At 39.8% G+C, this 20,073-nt stretch overlaps 1 protein-coding gene across 1 annotated transcript; it reads left to right on the top strand.

Annotated features, from left to right (window-relative positions):
* Nucleotides 1-1,466: 1,466 nt before the first annotated feature.
* LOC102795493 (protein mono-ADP-ribosyltransferase PARP12-like) lies at nucleotides 1,467-16,219 on the top strand. Its single transcript, XM_087830835.1, has 13 exons — nucleotides 1,467-2,072; nucleotides 2,191-2,497; nucleotides 3,339-3,474; nucleotides 3,967-4,450; nucleotides 4,535-4,585; nucleotides 4,666-4,792; nucleotides 5,536-5,701; nucleotides 9,869-9,989; nucleotides 10,082-10,178; nucleotides 10,590-10,665; nucleotides 13,319-13,449; nucleotides 15,332-15,483; nucleotides 15,745-16,219. The coding sequence occupies exons 2-13, from the start codon at nucleotides 2,223-2,225 to the stop codon at nucleotides 16,083-16,085; spliced, it is 2,157 nt and encodes a 718-aa protein (XP_087686961.1). The 5' UTR covers nucleotides 1,467-2,072; nucleotides 2,191-2,222; the 3' UTR covers nucleotides 16,086-16,219.
* The last annotated feature ends 3,854 nt before the right edge of the window (nucleotides 16,220-20,073 follow it).

Below are 20,073 nucleotides of genomic sequence, written 5' to 3'. Positions count from 1 at the left end.
GTTACCGATCACATTGTTATTAGTCATCTGTAAGCACTAATAGCCAGTGTTGGGGAGTAACGGAATACACGTATTTAAAATACAAAATATGAGTAACTGTATTCCGTTACAGTTACTGTTTAAAAAGGTGGTATTTAGAATACAGTTACTTTGTTGAAATAAATGGATTACACGGCGGTACTTCCCTGTTTCATATTGTGGCGGGTCAGGACTGTTTGGGTTTTGTTTGACGGTAGTTCCAGGCGGCAGCGTTGTGGTTGCCATGGTTACAGGGCGACGCTCTCTCTCTGCGTGTTTCCTGGGTGAGAGAGGCCTTTTTGTTGTTGTTGTGCTAAGCTAATAGGCAGAATGCTACCGGTATAGCTCTAAAGAATGTAGCATCATGGGCAGTGTAGTCCGTGCTGCAGGGAGAATGGACTGCCATACACGTTATGTGTCTGTGAGCGAGGGAGGGAGAAAAAGGAAAAGTACGAGCTGTCATCGAGCAAAAACGGGAGCTGGAAGCATGTAAATATAATAATAACCACTGCAGCCAAGAAGAGAGCCTGACGAGCCCAGTTGTAAGTAAACTATTAAGACTCGACTGTACACCGTGTTCGTGTTTTCCTCTGAAACAATAAGTTCCGTTGGAGCAGCCTTTCAACGCCTCTCTCTGTCTCTCGTTAGCAAAGTTGACCCAGACAACAAAGTAAAGCTAGTTTTCGGCTACGAGCCGACACAGAACCCACCGTATTAGCCAGAGGTCCCTTTACTACGGTTCGGAGCCGCGGACCTTCAGTAACAGTAATAAATCACAGCAATAGTACATTCACGTAGTTGTAAACAGCATGATAATATATTAAGTAATCCAAAGTATTCAGAATATGTTACTCTCATTGAGTAACGTAACGCAATACGTTACAGAATACATTTTAGGGCATGTATTCTGTATTCTGTAATGGAATACATTTTAAAAGTAACCTTCCCAACACTGCTAATAGCTTGTTTTTCTGCCCCCAGATAATCAAAATTCAGTTGATATTGAAGAAGGAAACCGATCGATTATATAGGATATAGTTACTGTAAAATTGGTTATTTGAACCAGGTAATGTCCTCCAAAATAATTTGATTTAAACATCTTAATCAAGTAAGGTGCTATGCATCTTAGACTGCTGACCAAATGACTATATTGTAGGCTACTTAACCTGGTCATCGTGATCCTCTTGGTCAGATTTGTCTGTATGCCTTTATGATACTAAAGAAAATGATGCTTTTTCAGAGTAACAAGCATAATAGTTTCTGGTGGCAGCAGATGGTGGAAGAAGTGACAGGCAATAAAAAAAGAGGGGGGGGGGGGGGGGGGGGCGAGGGAATGGAAAAATCACTTCCAACATGTTTATACTCCTCGGAGTAAGGGAGGGGGACAGGAAGCAATGAAGCTGGTGGGGAATGTGCTGCACGTTAACAAGAAAATGCAGATGAGTGATGCCAGGGAACTTTAAATGTTCCTCCTGCTGCTGGAGGCTAAGACCTGGTGAACTGGTTTCCAGTGCTAATGAAACATATCCGTCATAATGTACTGGAAGTTCATCTAAATGAGAAAATCAATTTAAAAGTCGACAGTAAGTTTTTACATGAATTTCCGGTTAAAATACAGCACATATTGATTATAATAGGCAATAAGCCCAATCCTTCTTTTTGCATGTTTGACATGGAAACAAACTGCAGGCAGGAGCCGTTCTGCTGCATGTTTCAAGCTGGTGGGACTAACAGATGGCAATAATGGGATTACAATAATCGGATTTTTAAAAGTGGCATATGTAATCTTAAACACCTACTGTAAAAACACAGTAATCTGATTACAGACTCTTTGAAGAGAAGAATGCAGAAAGCATTTAGATAAAATTAATGAGACTTGATTTTGTTATAGCGTTACTGGAAATGTCTTCAGTCTGTTCAGCTGTGAAGCGGAATAAAGCCTTCTTTCTTTCCCTGTTCAGTCGAGGTGTGGGATGCATTAGGAGATCATACAGCGCAGGGACGCCCCCAAGTGGACATCAGCAGCATTACAGCATCAGTCCAAGATAAAAATAGTTCAGTTTCGCTTTCCAATCATAAGAAATGATACCACATATCACATGCAAGGAGAACATAAGTTTTCTCCTTGCATGAAGCCAGCGGCTGTAGTCAGGCCGTGTTTTGATCTCCCAGGTGGACGTTAACGCAGGCAGAGCTCGGACACGATGGAGACAGAAATACTGAGAATGATCTGCGCCAATCAAGGAGCAGTCAACACGGAGGATTTAGTGTATAATCTGTTTTCCGGCGATCCCACGAAGGTGTCGGAGATCATATCTAACCGAGAGAAATTTGCTCGGTGTTGTCCAAACGGACAGCCGAAGGTGGTGGCCAGGACCCGCCTGAGACTTTGCAGAGCCAAAGACTGCCCGGGGACGTGCAGGGGTCTGCACCTGTGCAAAAACTTCCTCTTCGGATTCTGTGAGTTCAGTCAGCTCAGGTAAATATGCTGGACTCAAAGTAAATTATAGTTTACTGCATTGGAGTATTATTATTTCTGCACACTGTATCTGTATACAGAAAGCTGCATCTGACAGCTCAGGTGGAGGCAGGATTTCAAACTCTTTTATCGTGTAAACCTGATATCTGCATCGGTTGCTACTGACAACAAACACGGTTTTGACACAATGGACTGAACCATGTTGTAATTGGGAGGAAAACTATGCAATGGATATTTCCACACACCTGCCACATATATTTTAATAACTCAAATAACAGGAATAGAAATGAAGACACAAACAGATAAACAAGAGGAGCCTACAGAGAATTTATAGAGCTGTTCTTGAAAAAACAACCAAAATCCTTTAGACATATTTTCTCTGATGTTTTTTTTATGTGCAGCTACAACATCAGCTTAGCTTAGCAGTTAGAAAAAAGAGTGGAAGTGAAAGGAAAATGGCTTTACAGTGTGTTGGGTTGAATTTTTGTCTCAATTTTAAATGTTAAAGGGATTCTAGTTCTACCCAGCTATATATAAAAAGCTGGTATTGGACTAATCCCTGTCCCAAAACCTAAGTTTGACATTTATGTAATATTACTACCATGATTTATTAGGCTGTCATTTGATAAAACCCTTTGGTTTTAAGCACTAACAGCCTCAAAAACAGCTGACTTTGTTCCAGACAGATAAGCTTTCATAATCATCCCACAGTGAGAGACATCGGCGCATTTAAATGTATTCCACTGTTTTTATTTCTGGTTTGGGTTTTTTCTTCTTAACTGAGCAAATGGATGCTAGCACTCACAGCCACGAATCAGCTGTATGGATTCTGTTATAACAGGAGGGGCTGCAGCTTCTCCCATGAGCTGACCTCTGAGCATAACCAAAGACGTCTGAGGCAGCATGAGCTGGAGAGCCTGAGCCGAGAGGAGCTGTGCACCCTGCTGCTGCAGAGTGACCACACACTCCTTCCTGCTGTGAGTCTTACTACCGAGCACTCAATCAATACTGGATCTGCTGATCAAGCAGCCTTTCTTTAGACACGTTTTCTTGTCATGCTGATATCCAGCTCAACCTTCCCACCAACTTCACAAAATACAACAATATTAAAAAGCTTGAAGAGTTTTTCTGTTGCAAACAACTTAATAAGAAAATGATCCCACATTGACCGATGACCTCAGTAAAAATATTCCCAATACGTTAAGGATCTTGGGCACCAGTTTCACATTTTATTTATTTATTTAGCATTTTGCTAACTTTAATTTATCGTGCATTTATTGCTGCGATAAAGCAAAGTATGATTTTGGGTTATACCTACTTACATGTGGGTGCTACATGTCCTCAGTTGCTCAGTCAGATCCGCCTCTCGCTTGCTAGTTAACATAAATAATGGATATAACATTGGCCATAACCATCTTTTATATACAGGCTATGATTGTAACCACCTTTTCTTTTCTTCTCTCCATCAGATATGCTACGACTACAACAACGGTGATGGAGAGTTCGGCAGGTGTCGGGATGGTGATGGTTGCAGGAGGCTCCACATCTGTGAGACCTACATCAGCCGTGAATGCAGCTGCTGGAAGAACAACGATTTTAATGCTCCACAGCCATTCAGAGCTTTGAAAGCTAGAGGCGTTCCTGACACACTCTTTCAGTCCTTGAAGGCTGCTTATGCAAATAAACAAGCTTTGAAGCTGGCTGGAACCCACAGGGAAGATAGAGTCCACAGAGGAAACTGCTCCAGTGGTGAAGTCTCTGCTAATGACAACAACACTGATGAAAGCAGTCTTTTTGGTAAGAGCAAAAAGCGGCCACGCCGTTGGGATAGAGGGAAAGACGGTAACCTGGTCAACCGAGAAAACGCCCGTTTCTCAAGTGACATTCATGCAGCTGACGATGAAGCTGCAAAAGCCAACAAAGGGCACAACAAGAGACAGAGGACCATTAGAGGTAAATCTGGAAACACTTCTGTGGGGAGATGAACTAAAACTGCTGTCTGAATGAAGCCTGTGAAATATCTCCTGTTTCTTTCAGATAAAACAGAGATCTGCATGTACTTCATTAAAGGTCACTGCAAACATGATGGTGAGAAAGTCACGGTTAGTAAGTGTTTGAGGCTTTAATGTAGTTCTTTCTTGACTTTGATCAGCTGTCTTTCTTCTTAGATCGATGTTTTAAAGCTCATGATAAGATGCCGTACCGATGGCAGGTCCAAGAGGGACACCAGTGGACTGATTTGCCCGACAATGAGACAATTGAGAGAGACTACTGTGACCCCAGTAACTCTTACAGGTACTCACACGATTAAATTTAGTGGGATTGAACTTCTTCAGAGATTTATTTTACACAGTCTGTTACGGTTTGGAGGAGGACCCAAGCGCAGGACTCCGGGCTCAGATGCACACAAGAAAAATTTATTTACAATTCACCAGGTACAGCTGCGTGAGGGAAAAGGGGCTCCAGGGAAGTCCTGGGGAAAAGCACGCGTTCTTCAGATCATCCACACACAACACGTTCTCACTCCAGGGAGCTCTGTAGACAGGGAGACGGGGTTAAATGCAACGCACAAAGGAAACACACTTAACTCGACTTGCAGTAGCTTGGCTTCACTAACGCGTGATAGACAACGATCCGGCGAGGAACAGCAGTCACCTCCTGGCTTAAATGCTGATCATCTTCATGAGACCCAGGTGTCTCATCTCCCGAGGGCGTGAACCCACGGCGAGAGAGAAGAGGAGAGAGAGTGCAGCTGATCCGCCTGGCCGTGACACAATCATCCCAATGTTTTTAGATATTAGGCTTTTCCATATTTTCTTTCATATATACACTGATAAAATAACAGATGCTCATTTTAAACTTTGACAAAGTTTAAAAAAATAATAATTTGAAACTTTAACATAATTATAAAACAAAGAGAAAATATGAAGTGAGACAAGATTTTCTGTTGCTACAGGAGAATCCTTTCATTGAGTGTTTCAATGCACAAAGATTTTGGTAGAACTAATGTTAATACTTTCTTGATTGTTTTTTTGCAGTAGCACCAGCCCGGCCGTGCACTTTGACACGATGACGTTTGGACAGAACAAAGTGCGTCGACTCTCGACAGAAAACTCGGTGATTGAGCCGACCTTCATCCACACCACAGAGTGGCTTTGGTACTGGCAGGATGAGTTTGGGAGTTGGAACATGTTTGCATCTGCTGTGAGTAACTACAGAGTGTTTGCAGAAATTTTGGCAGATTGCTAAAAATTAACCCACAAGGACCCAGAACATTTTTAATTGACGTCAATTATGAGTGATGTCAATCATACCAAATGGACCACCTTTAACACACTTCTGAAGCTTTTTAAATAATAGCTCCTCCCACTGTCAGAAAACTGTTTCTGGTTGTTAGTGATGATGTATGAACCCTGCTTTTGGGTCCAAACTTCTACTGTGTTCATTACATGTTTTAATGCTTCTCATCTTGTTCTGTTTAATCTGAACAAGCCCTTAAAAATAGTCAGTGATCACTGTCGACCTCTCTGCATTTTTATTAGCACTGTTCATATGCAGCATGTTTTAAAACTCAGTTTTTAAAACCTTAACTACAGCCCATTGCCCCACGGTTTGCAAGACACCAAATATTGGAACAGGTCAGAAAAGAATCACTTTGAGGCTAAGAAAGATTAAAATGGGTAGATGAAGCTGAGGATCAGGAATTTTTCATAGCAAACAATCCAAACCATGCAGCAGTACATTAATGACTAATATTGTAGATAGATTATCTTAGAGGTTCAAGTTCAAGTTCAAATTTTATTCGACACATGCAGTGGCAGGTTGCCCTGCAGTGGAATGAACCCGCCCACCGACCTTACACACACAACACAGACATCACATGGGGATGCAAGTCAGAGAACGGTTGCATTACAGAAAAAACACTGAAATGGACACTACAATGGGAAAGTACAAGAGGAAAAACAGAGACCTCTACTCATGCTGGGCTATAGGAGGACAGCATGAGAACAGGAAACAAAAAAACTCCTCTGCACAGAAAGCACATAAATGTCCACAGTACAACATTATAGAGCACGCGACCAGCAACAAGGTTGGGTAGGGGATAAGGAGTAATTCCAGGCAACACAGCAGCCATCCTGCGCTGACTCTCCAGCGCGGGCCCAGACCCGCCTCGTGTTCCCAGGAGGCAACAAGCATCGAAGGCACTAACTCCTGACTGAAGTTTCGTCCATTTACAGGATCTTTTTCCTGCCATGCAGTTGCATTTGTCTCTGGCTGTCGGGAATCTCATGTTAACCTTTCTTGACAGGAAAAAAAGTTTGCTTCACTGTGCTAATGTGTTTATATTATGCTAACCATAGCTCTGTAGCTACCCACTAGGTAGCACAGCATTATATGCAAGCAGTGTTGGGCAAGTTACTTTGAAAAAGTAATTAATTATAGTTACTAGTTACTTCTTCAAAAAAGTAACTGAGTAAGTAACTGATTGACAAGATTCTAAAAGTAATGTCTGAAAAGTAACTATTGCGTTACTTTAAAAAAAAGTGTTTAACCCTCTGAGGTCCAGGTTATAATTGGCCATTTTGAACTACTTCTGATGTTTCTTCTACATTTAACCTTTCAAAACTATTTATGTTGAGTCTGTGCTTCCACAGGCTCCGCTAGTTTAGAGACTTATTCCTCATGAAGAACGAAAACAAGACCGGTCTTTTACTCGCTAGCAAGGGAGAGCTTGGTCAGAACCAGGCTATGGAGCTAAGCTGTGTGTGTGTGTGTGTTTTTTGTGTACCTTTCTCATTTTGTAGTCCAGACTCCTTCTCAATTTTCCCACTTAAAGCAGTTTCCTTTTTTCCCAGGATTGCTAACCCAGCCTTCCTCTGTGTGCTCACCTGCACCTCTCACTCCGTTCTCCTCTCCCACTTCTCTTCAGCTTTGTCCTGTGTTTTCCCACTGTCTCATCTTGCCATTTCACTCCAAACATGGCAAATGTCACTCAGACAGTCTCCTCAAAAGTCATCTTCAAACACAGTGAAGTTGCAGCTTGCTGGAAACGCATCTCCATCCATCCATGATGATGGGTTTTCTCCATGCTGATGCCGTTTGCACACACTGCTGCTGGACCTCTCTGCTCAGGACTCTGTTGTTGTAAAAATTATAACAATTCACTTTAACTATTTCCTTTGCCTTGTTTGGTATCATCCTTTTCAGCACAACCTCACGTGTCTGAATTTACAGTTATGTTTTCAATTTGACATACTGTATTAACACAATTGATCTAAAATCAGGCAAAAAACATAAAATCCGAGTAGAAAAAGTTATATTTTGTACTGTAACAACCAAAAACATGTTTATCGAATCATATTTCATAACTTTAAAAACAAATATAAATTGTGAATTTTAAAATCATATGCACAAGTTTTGCAAACAAAGTTATTTGCAGCCGTTTACCTTTTACCCTTTTTAAAATAACCATCTCAAACTATTTACAGAACGATCAGCTGTTCTCCATTCAATAAGATGCCACACAAATTATTTGTGCCACTCCAAATATTTCTGTCCACTATAAAGGAGAACATCACAGCTGCGCTGTCCTTAGACAGAAAACGTGACGAAACTATTCAGGAAAAATGGCGCATTTATATAGTTTGTCATGACTCTGGTTTTACGTGGCCTATCAACACAATTTAAAAACTGGTATATATCACCTTGTTGGTAATATGTCTGCATTTATAAATTAGATGGAAGCTATCTGCAAACCTTAGCCAATCTCTCTGTGAGTGATTAGAGTCAGTCCAAGTCTGACTGCAACTGGTTTCAGTAAGTTTGCCTCCCGTCAGACAACCTTGCACTCAAACGTGGTCACAAGTGTGCAACAACCTCAAGCTCTGGGCAAAAATGTATTCACTACAAGTTGTAGTTGGTCACAGAATATAAATAAATAAATCAATAAATCACCAGGCAGCCACCAGTGTTGGTCAAGTTACTTGAAATAAAAGTTCCCCAAAAAGTAATCCCGTTACTTTACTGATTACTTATTTTCAAAAGTAATTAATTACTTAGTTACTTAGTTATTTTTTAAAAACATGATTTACAACCTGAATAGGTGATAAAGTGATAGATCTTTCAGCCCAATTCTACTTTTTCTGCATAATCCATCATACAAAATGTAATCAAATGGAAAAGTCTCTTTTTAAAACTTGTTTTATTAGTTTTAATCTTTTAACTTTATGCATCAAGCAGAAATTAAATTATATGCAACATTCTCTGACTGGAAGAAATTAGTTTAACATTTAAACCTATTTTCTGCACATTCCAGCACATAAAATAAAATATTTTTTGTGTTTACACTCAGTCTCTCAAATAGATGCAAGTAAAACACAGCAGAAAATAAATAAAGTCAAAGACTAGCGGTCCTGTTGCTCTATTTTCACCTGTAAAGCAGGAGTGAGGTAGGCGGAGGTTTACCCTGGTGCAGGTGTGCCGCGGTGGTGAGTTAAAGAATCTGCGAGTTTCTCTGTGAGTTTCCCATTATGTCGTAGCTACTCGGTGCTTGCTCGAAAGTTTAGGGTTTTTTCGCTGTAAAAAGAAGTTTTCTTCCCACGCACAATGGACACTAATGTTTTTGTCACTTTTTATGGAATCAAACTCAAAGTAAGGTCAGTACTTCCACGCTTTAAACGCTGCACGCTCATACTCTCTCCCGCACTTGATATATGATCCATTGTTGATCTGCACACAGCTGTTGTCACGAACGTCGCACTCGCTTACGTCACTGTCATGAGACATTCTCGCAAAAAAATCGCGGTTTTAGTAACGCAGTAACGCAGCGTTCCTACGGGAAAGTAACGGTAATCTAATTACCGTTTTTGCAATAGTAATCCCTTACTTTACTCATTACTTTAAAAAAGTAATCGGATTACAGTAACGGATTACAGTAACGGATTACAGTAACGGATTACAGTAACGCGTTACAAGTAACGCGTTACTGCCCATATCTTGCAGCCACCAATTTTTACTCCAGTCTTATTTTTACTTGCGTGATAAGCCACAGGCTAATCCAGTTAGCGCTGTCAAGCTAAGTGTGTCCAGTGTTGGATGATCGTCAGTTGAATGTAAACATTATCTCAGCACGAGGGTCCATGAAACCAGCTCTCTTGTTCATAGTATTTCCAGAATATTTTAATTTAATTCATGAAGTATTCATATATGTTACAGTATTACCACGCAAAATATTACGATACTATGGTGTATCAATTTTTCCCTCATCCCTATGGTTGGCAGTTGTCCTTTTCATATGAACTGTTCATTGTTCATATGCCGATGCAGGTTTCCTTCAAGGTTAAAAACACGTTTACTGTTCTCACTTTGCAGATTGGTGGACACGAAGCAGCAGACATCAACAGTGCAAAGCTGGAGGAGAAGTTTCTGGCCAATGATAAAGACGTGGTGGAGTTCACTGCTGGTTCACAGTCATATTCACTCAGTTTCCAAGGTAAACAAATAGGGAACCATGCATACTTCTGCATGTTAAAATATAAAATCGGCTTTATAGTTGTTGTGCAAGTTTACTTTTTTGCCCCTCAGACATGATGCAGACAAACAAGCACTACGGCACCAAAAGGCTTGTTTGTAGACGGCCACGTTTTGTCTCTGCTGCAGATGCCCTAAAAAAGAAAGTCAGGTACGTCATCCCAAAATCAGCTCCACCAGACTTCCTTACTTTTTTCTAAATTCATTAGATACTTGAACTTTCTTGTCATCTTTATTCCAGTTGGAGATGGGATTTGGTTTTTACACCAAGATCTCTAGAGACCAGCATATTGTCTTGAATCTAACGTAATTTCTATTCAATACTGATAGGTAACCATGCCAAAGTACTGATATTGCCTTGGTCTTTAGAGTCAAACAAAGCTCACTAACCAAAAGCAAACAAATAAAAACAATGTTGCTGTTGTAGCGTACAGCTTCATAAAGCTTGACAAGAGCTGATGCTGGATCCAGGAAAGTTGTAAACTTAATTTTAAACAAAAATAAAATCGGCTTCTATAAAAATGACATCATTAAAGTAAATTTGAACTCTTTCTCTCTGCAGAAGGTCTTCAGTTCAAACCTCCACTTCAATACCAAAAACCTGGGACAACACACAGATCCCTCAAACAGGATGCTCGGTATTGTAAAAACCATAAAATATAACTATTCTGTTGTAAGTCACACTCTTAAATTTAGATGTTTTCAAAATTAATTGTATTCTAATAATATTAATAACAGAAGTAAGCAAGTAAATTTACTGACAAATAGACATGAGGACAAAATGGTGTTGGCGTTGAAGATGCGAAGCTTTTCATTGGACGGGATGAATTCATTTATTAGAAGGACAGCTCGTAAAAATGAGTTAGAAGCAGAAAAAGACAGTTTATTAGGAGGTTTTCTGCTTCTTCATGTTCGTTCACTTGAATGTTTTATTCCTGTTTTTTATGGGGTCTTTTTATCTTGTGACAAATTCTTAAATCATTTGAAAAGGAATGAAGTGCAGCCGTCTGGCTAATCTGACGTGAGAACAGAGTTTCTGTTGTAAGTGGTGTAGGAGGAGAAAAAAAACAGCCGATATGTGCTGAGCAGTAGCTCCAGTTTTTACAAAACGTTAGGTAGCAATTTATTCAAAGTAAACAAGCTAAAACTGTCACGGCGAGTGAGATGAGCCGTGTGGAAAATAAAGGAGGATCCAAACGCAGGCACTTGTACAGGTGTGAGGGTGGTTTATTAAACACAAAAAAAGGAAATGGGCGAACGGAGCAAAGACTAAACTAAACTGGGAACAAACTGACTACAGAACACGAACCTGGACACGAATGAGAGCGGGCGGAAACAGATGACGGTTGACTGCAGGGAAACACACAGATGACGGTTGACTGCAGGGAAACACACAGATGAAGCAGGGTGGATACACAGACGGACCAGCGACTACAAACACAAAAGACACGACTAAAATACACTCAGAGAAACACAGGGAGATTACACACAGGTGGGGGACACAGCTGGGAGTCATTAACGAGACGACAGGTAAAACTGAACACAATGACATGAGACGCAGACCTTCACAGTAAAACAGGAACAAGAAACCATCACACTAAGAGGCAGACTCGACATTGAGAGACAGACAGAAAATGACACATGGAACTTAGACCAATACAAAGCAGACACAACCAAAGAACAAATCCTAAACACAAATAAACAGAAACATGAAACACTAATAATAAACATCATAATCATTAACACAACAAGAAAACAATCCCTGATGCAAAATGAAACCAAAACATAATAAACTCAAAATACTGGGTCCAACGGTCCCAGAACCGTGACAAAAACATACAATTTAGCATTGCTAGGCATTTATTTCTTTTTTGTAAACAAAAGTACTTTAGTATTTTTGAATAGGCTGAAAAAGTATGTTACATTAGGCAGCCTAATTATTCTTTAATTATTATTAAGAAACACATTAGCTGATTGCTGTTAAGCATTGGGATGGCAATTTGTCCCTATTCAATTCAATTCAATTTAATTTCGATTTATTTTATTTATATGGCACAAAAAACTCACCTTAAGGCATTTTATATATTAAGTTAAAACCTTCCAATAACACAGAGAAAACCTCAACAATCAGACAACCCCCTAAGAGCAGTGTTGGGGAGTAATGGAATACATGTACCACCGTTACGTATTTAAAATAAAAAATATGAGTAACTGTATTACCGTTTATAAAGGTGGTATTCAGAATACAGTTAATTTGCTAAAATAAATGGATTACACAGCCGTCTTTTCCTGTTTCATATGTTAGGCTGTCCCCTCTCTATTTTTGGTAATTCCACGCTGGTGGAAACCCAAACAAAACATTAAGAGGCTCTAATGCCTGTGTCTCAATCTCGCGTCTCATAATGACGTGAAGAAATATTTTTTTCAATGATTTAACATGAAGGCAACAGGCAGACTGCCAAACCTGCCATACCCATTATGTGTCTGTGAGCGAGGGAGGGAGAAAAAGGAAAAGTACGAGCTGTCATCGAGCAAAAACGGGAGCTGGAAGCATGTAAATATAATAATAACCACTGCAGCCAAGAAGAGAGCCTGACGAGCCCAGTTGTAAGTAAGCTATTAAGACTCGACTGTACACCGTGTTCGTGTTTTCCTCTGTCTCTCGCTAGCAAAGTTGACCCAGACAACAAAGTAAAGCTAGTTTTCGTCTACGAGCCCGACACAGAACCCGACGTATTAGCCAGAGGTCCCTTTACTACGGTTCGGAGCCGCTGACCTGTTTTATATACGTGTGGAATAGTTTTCTATACGAGATCGCTGCAAAACATGCAGCCTGACCTAATGTCCACCTACTGTTACTCATTTATATTAAGATTTAAACATCTAGTTGGTGTTGGTATGGCGAGTAACCTTCAGTAATAAATCACACAGCAATAGTACATTCATGTAGTTGTAAACAGCATGATAATATATTAAGTAATCCAAAGTATTCCGTTACGTTACTCTCATCGAGTAACCTAACGGAATACGTTACAAAATACAATTTGGTGCATGTAATCTGTAATCTGTAGTGGAATACATTTTAAAAGTAACCTTCCCAACACTGCCTATGAGCGAGCACTTGGCAACAGTGGGAAGGGAAAAAACTCAGTTTTAACAGCAGGCTCAGGGAGGGGAGGGGCTATCTGCCACAAGCTATTGAGAGGAAAAGCAGAGAGCAGAGCACTTGTTGTTTTCATTGTCATTGTGAATAAAAATATTTAATGTGCCTGTTTTTGTTTTCTCATACAGCGAATCTCACTCCAGCCCAGCTCAGAAGAATTTAAGGAGGCTGAAGCTCTTTTCTATAAAACCATGAAAGACTGTGACATCACCAACATTGAGAGGATTCAGAACAAAGCTCTATGGGAAAACTTTCAGATGTACGTATTTCATTTAATGTGCACCCATCTTTCACTGTGAGTATAAAGTTACTGTACCACTGCTGCCAGCTAAAGTGAGGTTATGATTGTGTAACTGATATGACTGAGCTTTTTATTAAAGTGTATATAGTATTACCAGCTGTCAGTTTGCAGGCATTCATTTATGCACCGCTCTGTTAAAGCCCTGCATTTCATTCAGGATTCATTCAGAGATGGCCTCACATTTGACCAGTGATGAGAATAACGATGTTCTAAGTAACAGCGTTACTGTTTTCAGTAACGAGTAATATAACTAATTACTACTACCTCTCGTTACAACGCAGTTACTAAAATGCGGTGCGGTCGCGTTACTATTTTTCAACAAACTGACGGTTGAAGCTGTGTTCAGGTTACCGCATCTTATATCAGTTGCACGGAAGTAGCTGTAAGTAATCTGGACGCTACAGCTTTAAGCAGCTGTGCGCGCTCCTGCGGACGGTAATCACTTTCTGCCCGCCGATCACTTTTTGGCAAAACACCTGGAGCTAAGGGGGCAAAACAATCGCATGAGTGCTGCTGTTTGACTGAGGAAGAATAAAGTAGTCGTGGTAAGCCAATCACACGACCACTTCAAGACAAAGCAACAAGGTGATATATACCAGTTTTTAAATTGTGTTGCTAGGCCACGTAAAACCAGAGTCATGATAAACTATATATACATGGCATTCCATTTCCTGAATAGTTTCGTCACGTTTACTGTCTAAGGACAGCGCAGCGAGACCTCTGCTAATGACCTTATGTCAGACCTGCAGGTATCAGGTGTGATGTTCTCCTTTATAGTGGACAGAAATAATCTGTGTGGCATCTTATTGAATGAAGAACAGCTGATTGTTCTGTAAATAGTTTGAATTGGTTATTTAAAAAAGGGTAAAAGGTAAACGGCTGCAAATAACTTTGTTGTTTGCAAAACTTGTGCGTATGATTTTAAAATTTACAATTTATACTTGCATTTAAAGTTATGAAATATGATTCATTAAACATGTTTTTGGTTGTTACAGTAAAAAATATAACTTTTTCTACTCAGAGTTAATGTTTTTTATCTGATTTTAGATCAATTGTGTTAGTACAGTTTGTCAAAATGAAAACATAACTGTAAATTCTGTTGTGCTGAAAAGGATGATACCAAACAAGGCAAAGGAAATAGTTTTTAAAGGTGAAATGTAGAGGGAGAATTGAAAGTAGTCAGAAACAGCCAATAATGCTCTAAAATTAAACATTTTTTAATGTAACGTAATAGTTACTTTTTCTAGTGATTAATAACTTTTAGAATCTTGTAACTCAGTTACTTTTTTGAAGAAGTAATTAGTAACTATAATTAATTACTTTTTCAAAGTAACTTGCCCAACACTGCATTAGACTGTAGAATACTTTGGTATACAGAGTTCATGGTTGACTCAGTGACTCCAAGGTGCTCAGGTCCTGTTGTTGTGTAAAAAACCAAACAAACCCAAATCGTCGCGCCTCCACCACGGAGCTTGAAAGCTGGTATGAGGTGTTTGTGCAGAGACTCTGATGTGCACTGTGGCCAGACATCTCTGCTTTCTGAAGGACATTATTCCAGAAATCTTGTGGTTTGTTCAGATTTTGCAAACCTGAGCTGAACATTTAAGCTATATTTTCAAAACCAGAAGCTGCATCTGTTGTTTATACAGCATTTAGCTGCATTTAGCATTCAATGCTATCCTGCTTTCCGCTTGTGGCTACAGAGACTGCTGCTGCAGATGTATATAGTATATATACTGTAGATGTGTAGATGTCTATAGTACATTTATTCACTTTATATTCCCACACTTACTGTACATGTACCAGTTAGAGTTAGTTTTATCCTGTCTCCTATTTCAAGGCAGAAAAATCAAATGAAGAGCAAAAAAAGAGATGGAAAGGTGATGGAGAAAAAGCTTTTTCATGGCACTGACTCCAATTATGTAGACACCATCTGTCACCACAACTTTGACTGGAGAATCTGTGGAACTCATGGAACGGCTTATGGCAAAGGTGAGTTAAAACGGTTATTGAATATTCAAATTATGTTTTCAGAAAAAATACATTTAAAATCAGAAATTCCAAACATTCTCATTTCAATCTTGCAGTCTTTTTTGTGACACCCTTGGGTGCTGGGAAGTGATACTTTAAAAAAAAAAATAAACCAAAGGCTTTGTTTGTTTCTGTTTATCACTGAAGAAAATAATCCTTAGCTCTTTGTCTTTTCCCACAAATAAAGTTTTGATAATTGTATCTTTTGGTGTCTAAACACAGGTAGTTACTTTGCCCGTGATGCCAGTTACTCCCACAACTACACCGGAGACACTGATGTGAGAGACATGTTCATCTCACGGGTGCTGGTGGGAGACTTCACCAAAGGGTCCTCTGATTATCGCCGACCTCCTTCCAAGGATGGAGGGGGCATAAACTTCTATGACAGCTGTGTGAATGATGTAATGGACCCCTCCATATATGTGGTGTTTGAGATGCATCAGATCTACCCCGAGTATCTGATCCAGTACAAGACCACAAACCTACATAATGTGCACATTGGCAATGCAGCAACTACAGCAGCATTTAATCAAACTACTAATAATTCTTGTGTCATTGCTTAACAAAAGTGGTGCAAAAAGGGGGTATGCAGTGTCTTGAAATGGAAATTTTATTTTGAAGGAGCTTAATAGAGTTTGTGCTGAATAATTTAATCATATGCAAACACATACCTGAAAGCAAACAAGCACAAAAAAATCTTTAAAAAATAAGCAGTAGATATTAATGACAGATATGTTCACAATAGAAAAGAACTTTTACTTACTTGTGAGCTGGTCTGTACTTAATGTAGATTAACAGTTTATGATTAATTAGCTTCTCAGTCAGATGATATTAAAGCATTTTAGGTTAAATTCAAATGATGGGGAAACCTTGATGAAAATGCTGAATGATGAATGGTTTATATTTTACATTTTCCTGTTGCACTTTATCATTTCTATTTCTGTTTTTGTTGTTTTAATGCTGAAGTTTTTCCACCTTGACCAAATGTAAAATGATTTTCATTTCCTGTCACTTTGTATTTATGAGCATATTGAAGATGAAGAAAAAGGTTGGCACCATCCCATTTGCTGAGGTGTTGTTTATAGAAAATAGACCAACCTTTATACAGAATAATTAAAAAACAGCAGGAGTGAGTTAACCTTATCAGAAGAAAAACCTGAGTGCTTTCCTCATGATTATCTTCGTAGGTTTTATATGTCTGCCACATTTAGTGCTAATTATACAAACAAATCATAAAATGTCAATTAATGATAAAGGACGCTGTCCTTGCATATTAGACCATTAGAGTCAGAAGTTCTCGTAATGACTTGTCCGAGACACATGCTGGATTATGTGTTGGTGCCTGATGGTAGCAACAAGAAGCAGGGACCAACTTTTGAGAACACGAATAGAAACAAACAGCAGCTCTGTGTTTGGAAAAACCTAAAAAAAAAAAAAGAGAAAAATATTAAAAGAGAAGCTCAAAGACGATGCTGTGGTGGCTCTTAATCTCTTGACTTAACTTTAAGATCGTCCCATTGTGCACTACAGAGCGCACACCGCTGCTCTTGGAGTCACGAAAACATAAAGGTTGTGTTGAAACTTGATAACTGATATAGCATTACACTTCTTTCAACTCAGACAAAGTCCATTGCACTACTTTCAAGCACTTTACAACCTGTCCTCTAATTTGGTCATTTCTTCTGGATGCATTTCTCTCGCTTGTGTATATTTATTTTGTCGTATGTACTCCTTTTGTCTGTTTTTTATTCTTGCCGTCCTACTGTTTCTATTTTTATTTCATGCACAGTTGATGTGGAGAACCCACAATTTGTTTTGTACATGCACAAGAAAATAAAAGGCTATTCTATTCTAAAAAGGAGGCATGCCTAACTGGCATCATTTAGTTATCAACTATGATGGTAACTTCAAATGAATTCAGCTATGTTGCAACTGCAAGCAACAAAGTTGCAAAACACATAACAGTCCTGGGAACTGTTGGCTAACACATGGAGGTCTGTGCCACTTTTTAAGAATCATCAATGACCCACTGCCAAAGTACGGAGCCCCGCAGGGGACATGGGAGAAAAAAAAATTAAGACGGACTTTTGCGAGATCTCACAAAACTAACTCGGGATCTCGCAAAAGTTGAATTCCAACAATGGCGGCAGCTACTTAGTTGTAATATTACTCTTTCTGGGTCACAAAATAAACTTTTAAGATATTTTGAGGCGTGAATGTAGTTGTGTAAACGTCAGATACCTGCTCGGTTTACAAGACATCACATAATTGCAAAAGTGCTCCGACGTTTTCGGAGATCTGACACCCACCACCTCGAAGCTAACGGGAGGTCGAGACCTACTACAGCCGGGAGGAACACCGCTTTCCCGGCACATCGTGCCTCGACCTCCCGGTCGACTTTGAGCTGGCGGCCTCCGAAGAATGCGGCTAAAACTTTTGCGAGATCTTGCAAAAGTCTTGCGAGATCCCGAGTTTGTTTTGCGAGATCTCGCAAAAGTTTTGTGAGATCCCGAGTTTGTTTTGCGAGATCTCGCAAAAGTCTTGCGAGATCCCGAGTTTGTTTTGCGAGATCTCGCAAAAGTCTTGCGAGATCCCGAGTTAGTTTTTGCGAGATCTCGCAAAAGTCCGTCTTAATTTTTTTTTCTCCCATGTCCCCTGCGGGGCTCCGTACCAAAGTGATCAGGCTGGATGATGTTTGCTGCAATGGCTCCAGACTCTAAGTCGTGTGCTCAGTGTGAGAAAGTGGTGACAGCAGCAGCAGATTTGTCAAATGCTAGAAAGGCGATAATGCATAATGTATATTGAATCATGCTGAGTATGCACAGGTGGCGATGCCTGATTATTAATGTCACCAATGTTGGGTCCTTACTTAAATAATGTCTTTCACATTACCCCTTACTTTTCTTAAAATAATGCAGTACCTTACTTAATTACTTTACTGGAGAAAGTAATTGGTTAGCCATTTCACGCTCCTGCACTGTCTGTCACGATCCTGGGTCTTTTGAGCGAGCGTTTTGAGTTTTCGTTTATTTTGATGTTTATGGTTATGTTCATTAGGTTATCTAAGTTCATTTGCTTATTAGTTTCCCCTTGTGTTTTCAACCCCTGTTAAGTCTCCCTTGCCCTTCATATGTTTCATGTCTGTGTGTCTTATGTTGTCAAATTCATGTTCTCATGTCTGCGTCTCATTATGTTTCCTGTTTTATTTTGAAGAGGTCCTGTATTCCTGTGCTCTGTGTTTAGTTTTACTCTCCCCTTGTGACATTATTATGTTCATGTGTTTCAGCTGTTTTCCCCATGTGTTCCAACTTCCCTCATTAGCCTCCTGTGTGTATTTAGTTTTTTGAGTTTTCAGTCGTTCCTTGTCTGCTCGTCTGCTTGTCATGTCTTCAGGTATCCATGTCAGTTCACCATGTTTAAGGTTTTTTTCATGTTTTAGTTTTAGTTCACCCAGTTTAGTAGTGATGGGCAGATGAAGCTTCATGAAGCACTGAAGCTTTTCATCCAATTGGTTCACCCCAGCGCAAAGCTTCTTGAAGCTTCATTTGCTCTAGTAGGACACCTACTGGACGTAAAAATATTAGTTGGCATGAATTTGAAGAGTGTGGCCTTTTGCACACAGCCTGTAAATGTCAGCAACAAAAGGAGTGTGTAAAACATGTATATTGTAGTGATGGCAGTATACTGTGTATATTTATACTGGCAGTATGGAAAATAATTATTTGGAAATGCTTAAAATGGAGATGATCATTTACTGTGAGGTGAGGTGTGGTTGGGGTGTGGACAGTGGTTGTGCTTTTGTAACGTTGAGGTATGGACAGCTACACACTGAGGCTTTGAACGTTGCCATTTGGACCTTTGTCATTGAAATTGTTTTATTTTGAACTGGAAACCTGATTTAAAAGGGTGCATCCAGGTAAGATTTTAAGGTGACTACTGTAGTTGTGCCACAAGGTTGTTAGTGAGAACAAACATTGGTACCAAAGGGAAATTTTTATTTGAAATATTTTTATTTTTTGTTTGTTACAAATTTTCTTTCTTTTTTAAAAAAAGAGAAAACGTATACAACGCCACCCCTATATGGGGCAGTAGTACAAGCCGCACTGTTCCAAGTGAAAAGTGGTGTCACAAACCAGTGGCAGCTTGCCCCCCTACACCATCCAAAGGCTGCATATGATGAAAGAGGGTTCGTCGGAGGGCTGGCCCTACAGGAGGCCTCAGAAGAAGAGGACTCCATAAGGGAGGAAGTCCAAAATGAAATCCAAGAAAAATGGAAATTAGAAAACGATCCTGGCAACTGGGAGGAAACACCAACAACTCTACGCCATTTAACCTGCACCAACAGCACCTGTGGGAGGTTCTAAGGAAGGAATACCCAACTGATCGTAATACGGAAACCACGGGCAACATAAAAATGAAAGACAACGAAAGGATGCTGGAGTACTTAAAAAGGGCCACCACCATGTGGGAGAAACATACAGGTGGACCATGTGGGAGAAACATACAGGTGGACAATGTGTGAGTCCGGTACTGCAATCCAGGCACTCTGGC

Source organism: Neolamprologus brichardi, chromosome 17, assembly GCF_056152115.1.
Source record: "Neolamprologus brichardi isolate AB-2024 chromosome 17, ASM5615211v1, whole genome shotgun sequence".
NCBI lineage: Eukaryota > Metazoa > Chordata > Actinopteri > Cichliformes > Cichlidae > Neolamprologus > Neolamprologus brichardi.
The sequence above is the reverse complement of the archived record's forward strand: the minus strand, read 5'-3'. Positions and strand labels throughout refer to the sequence as shown.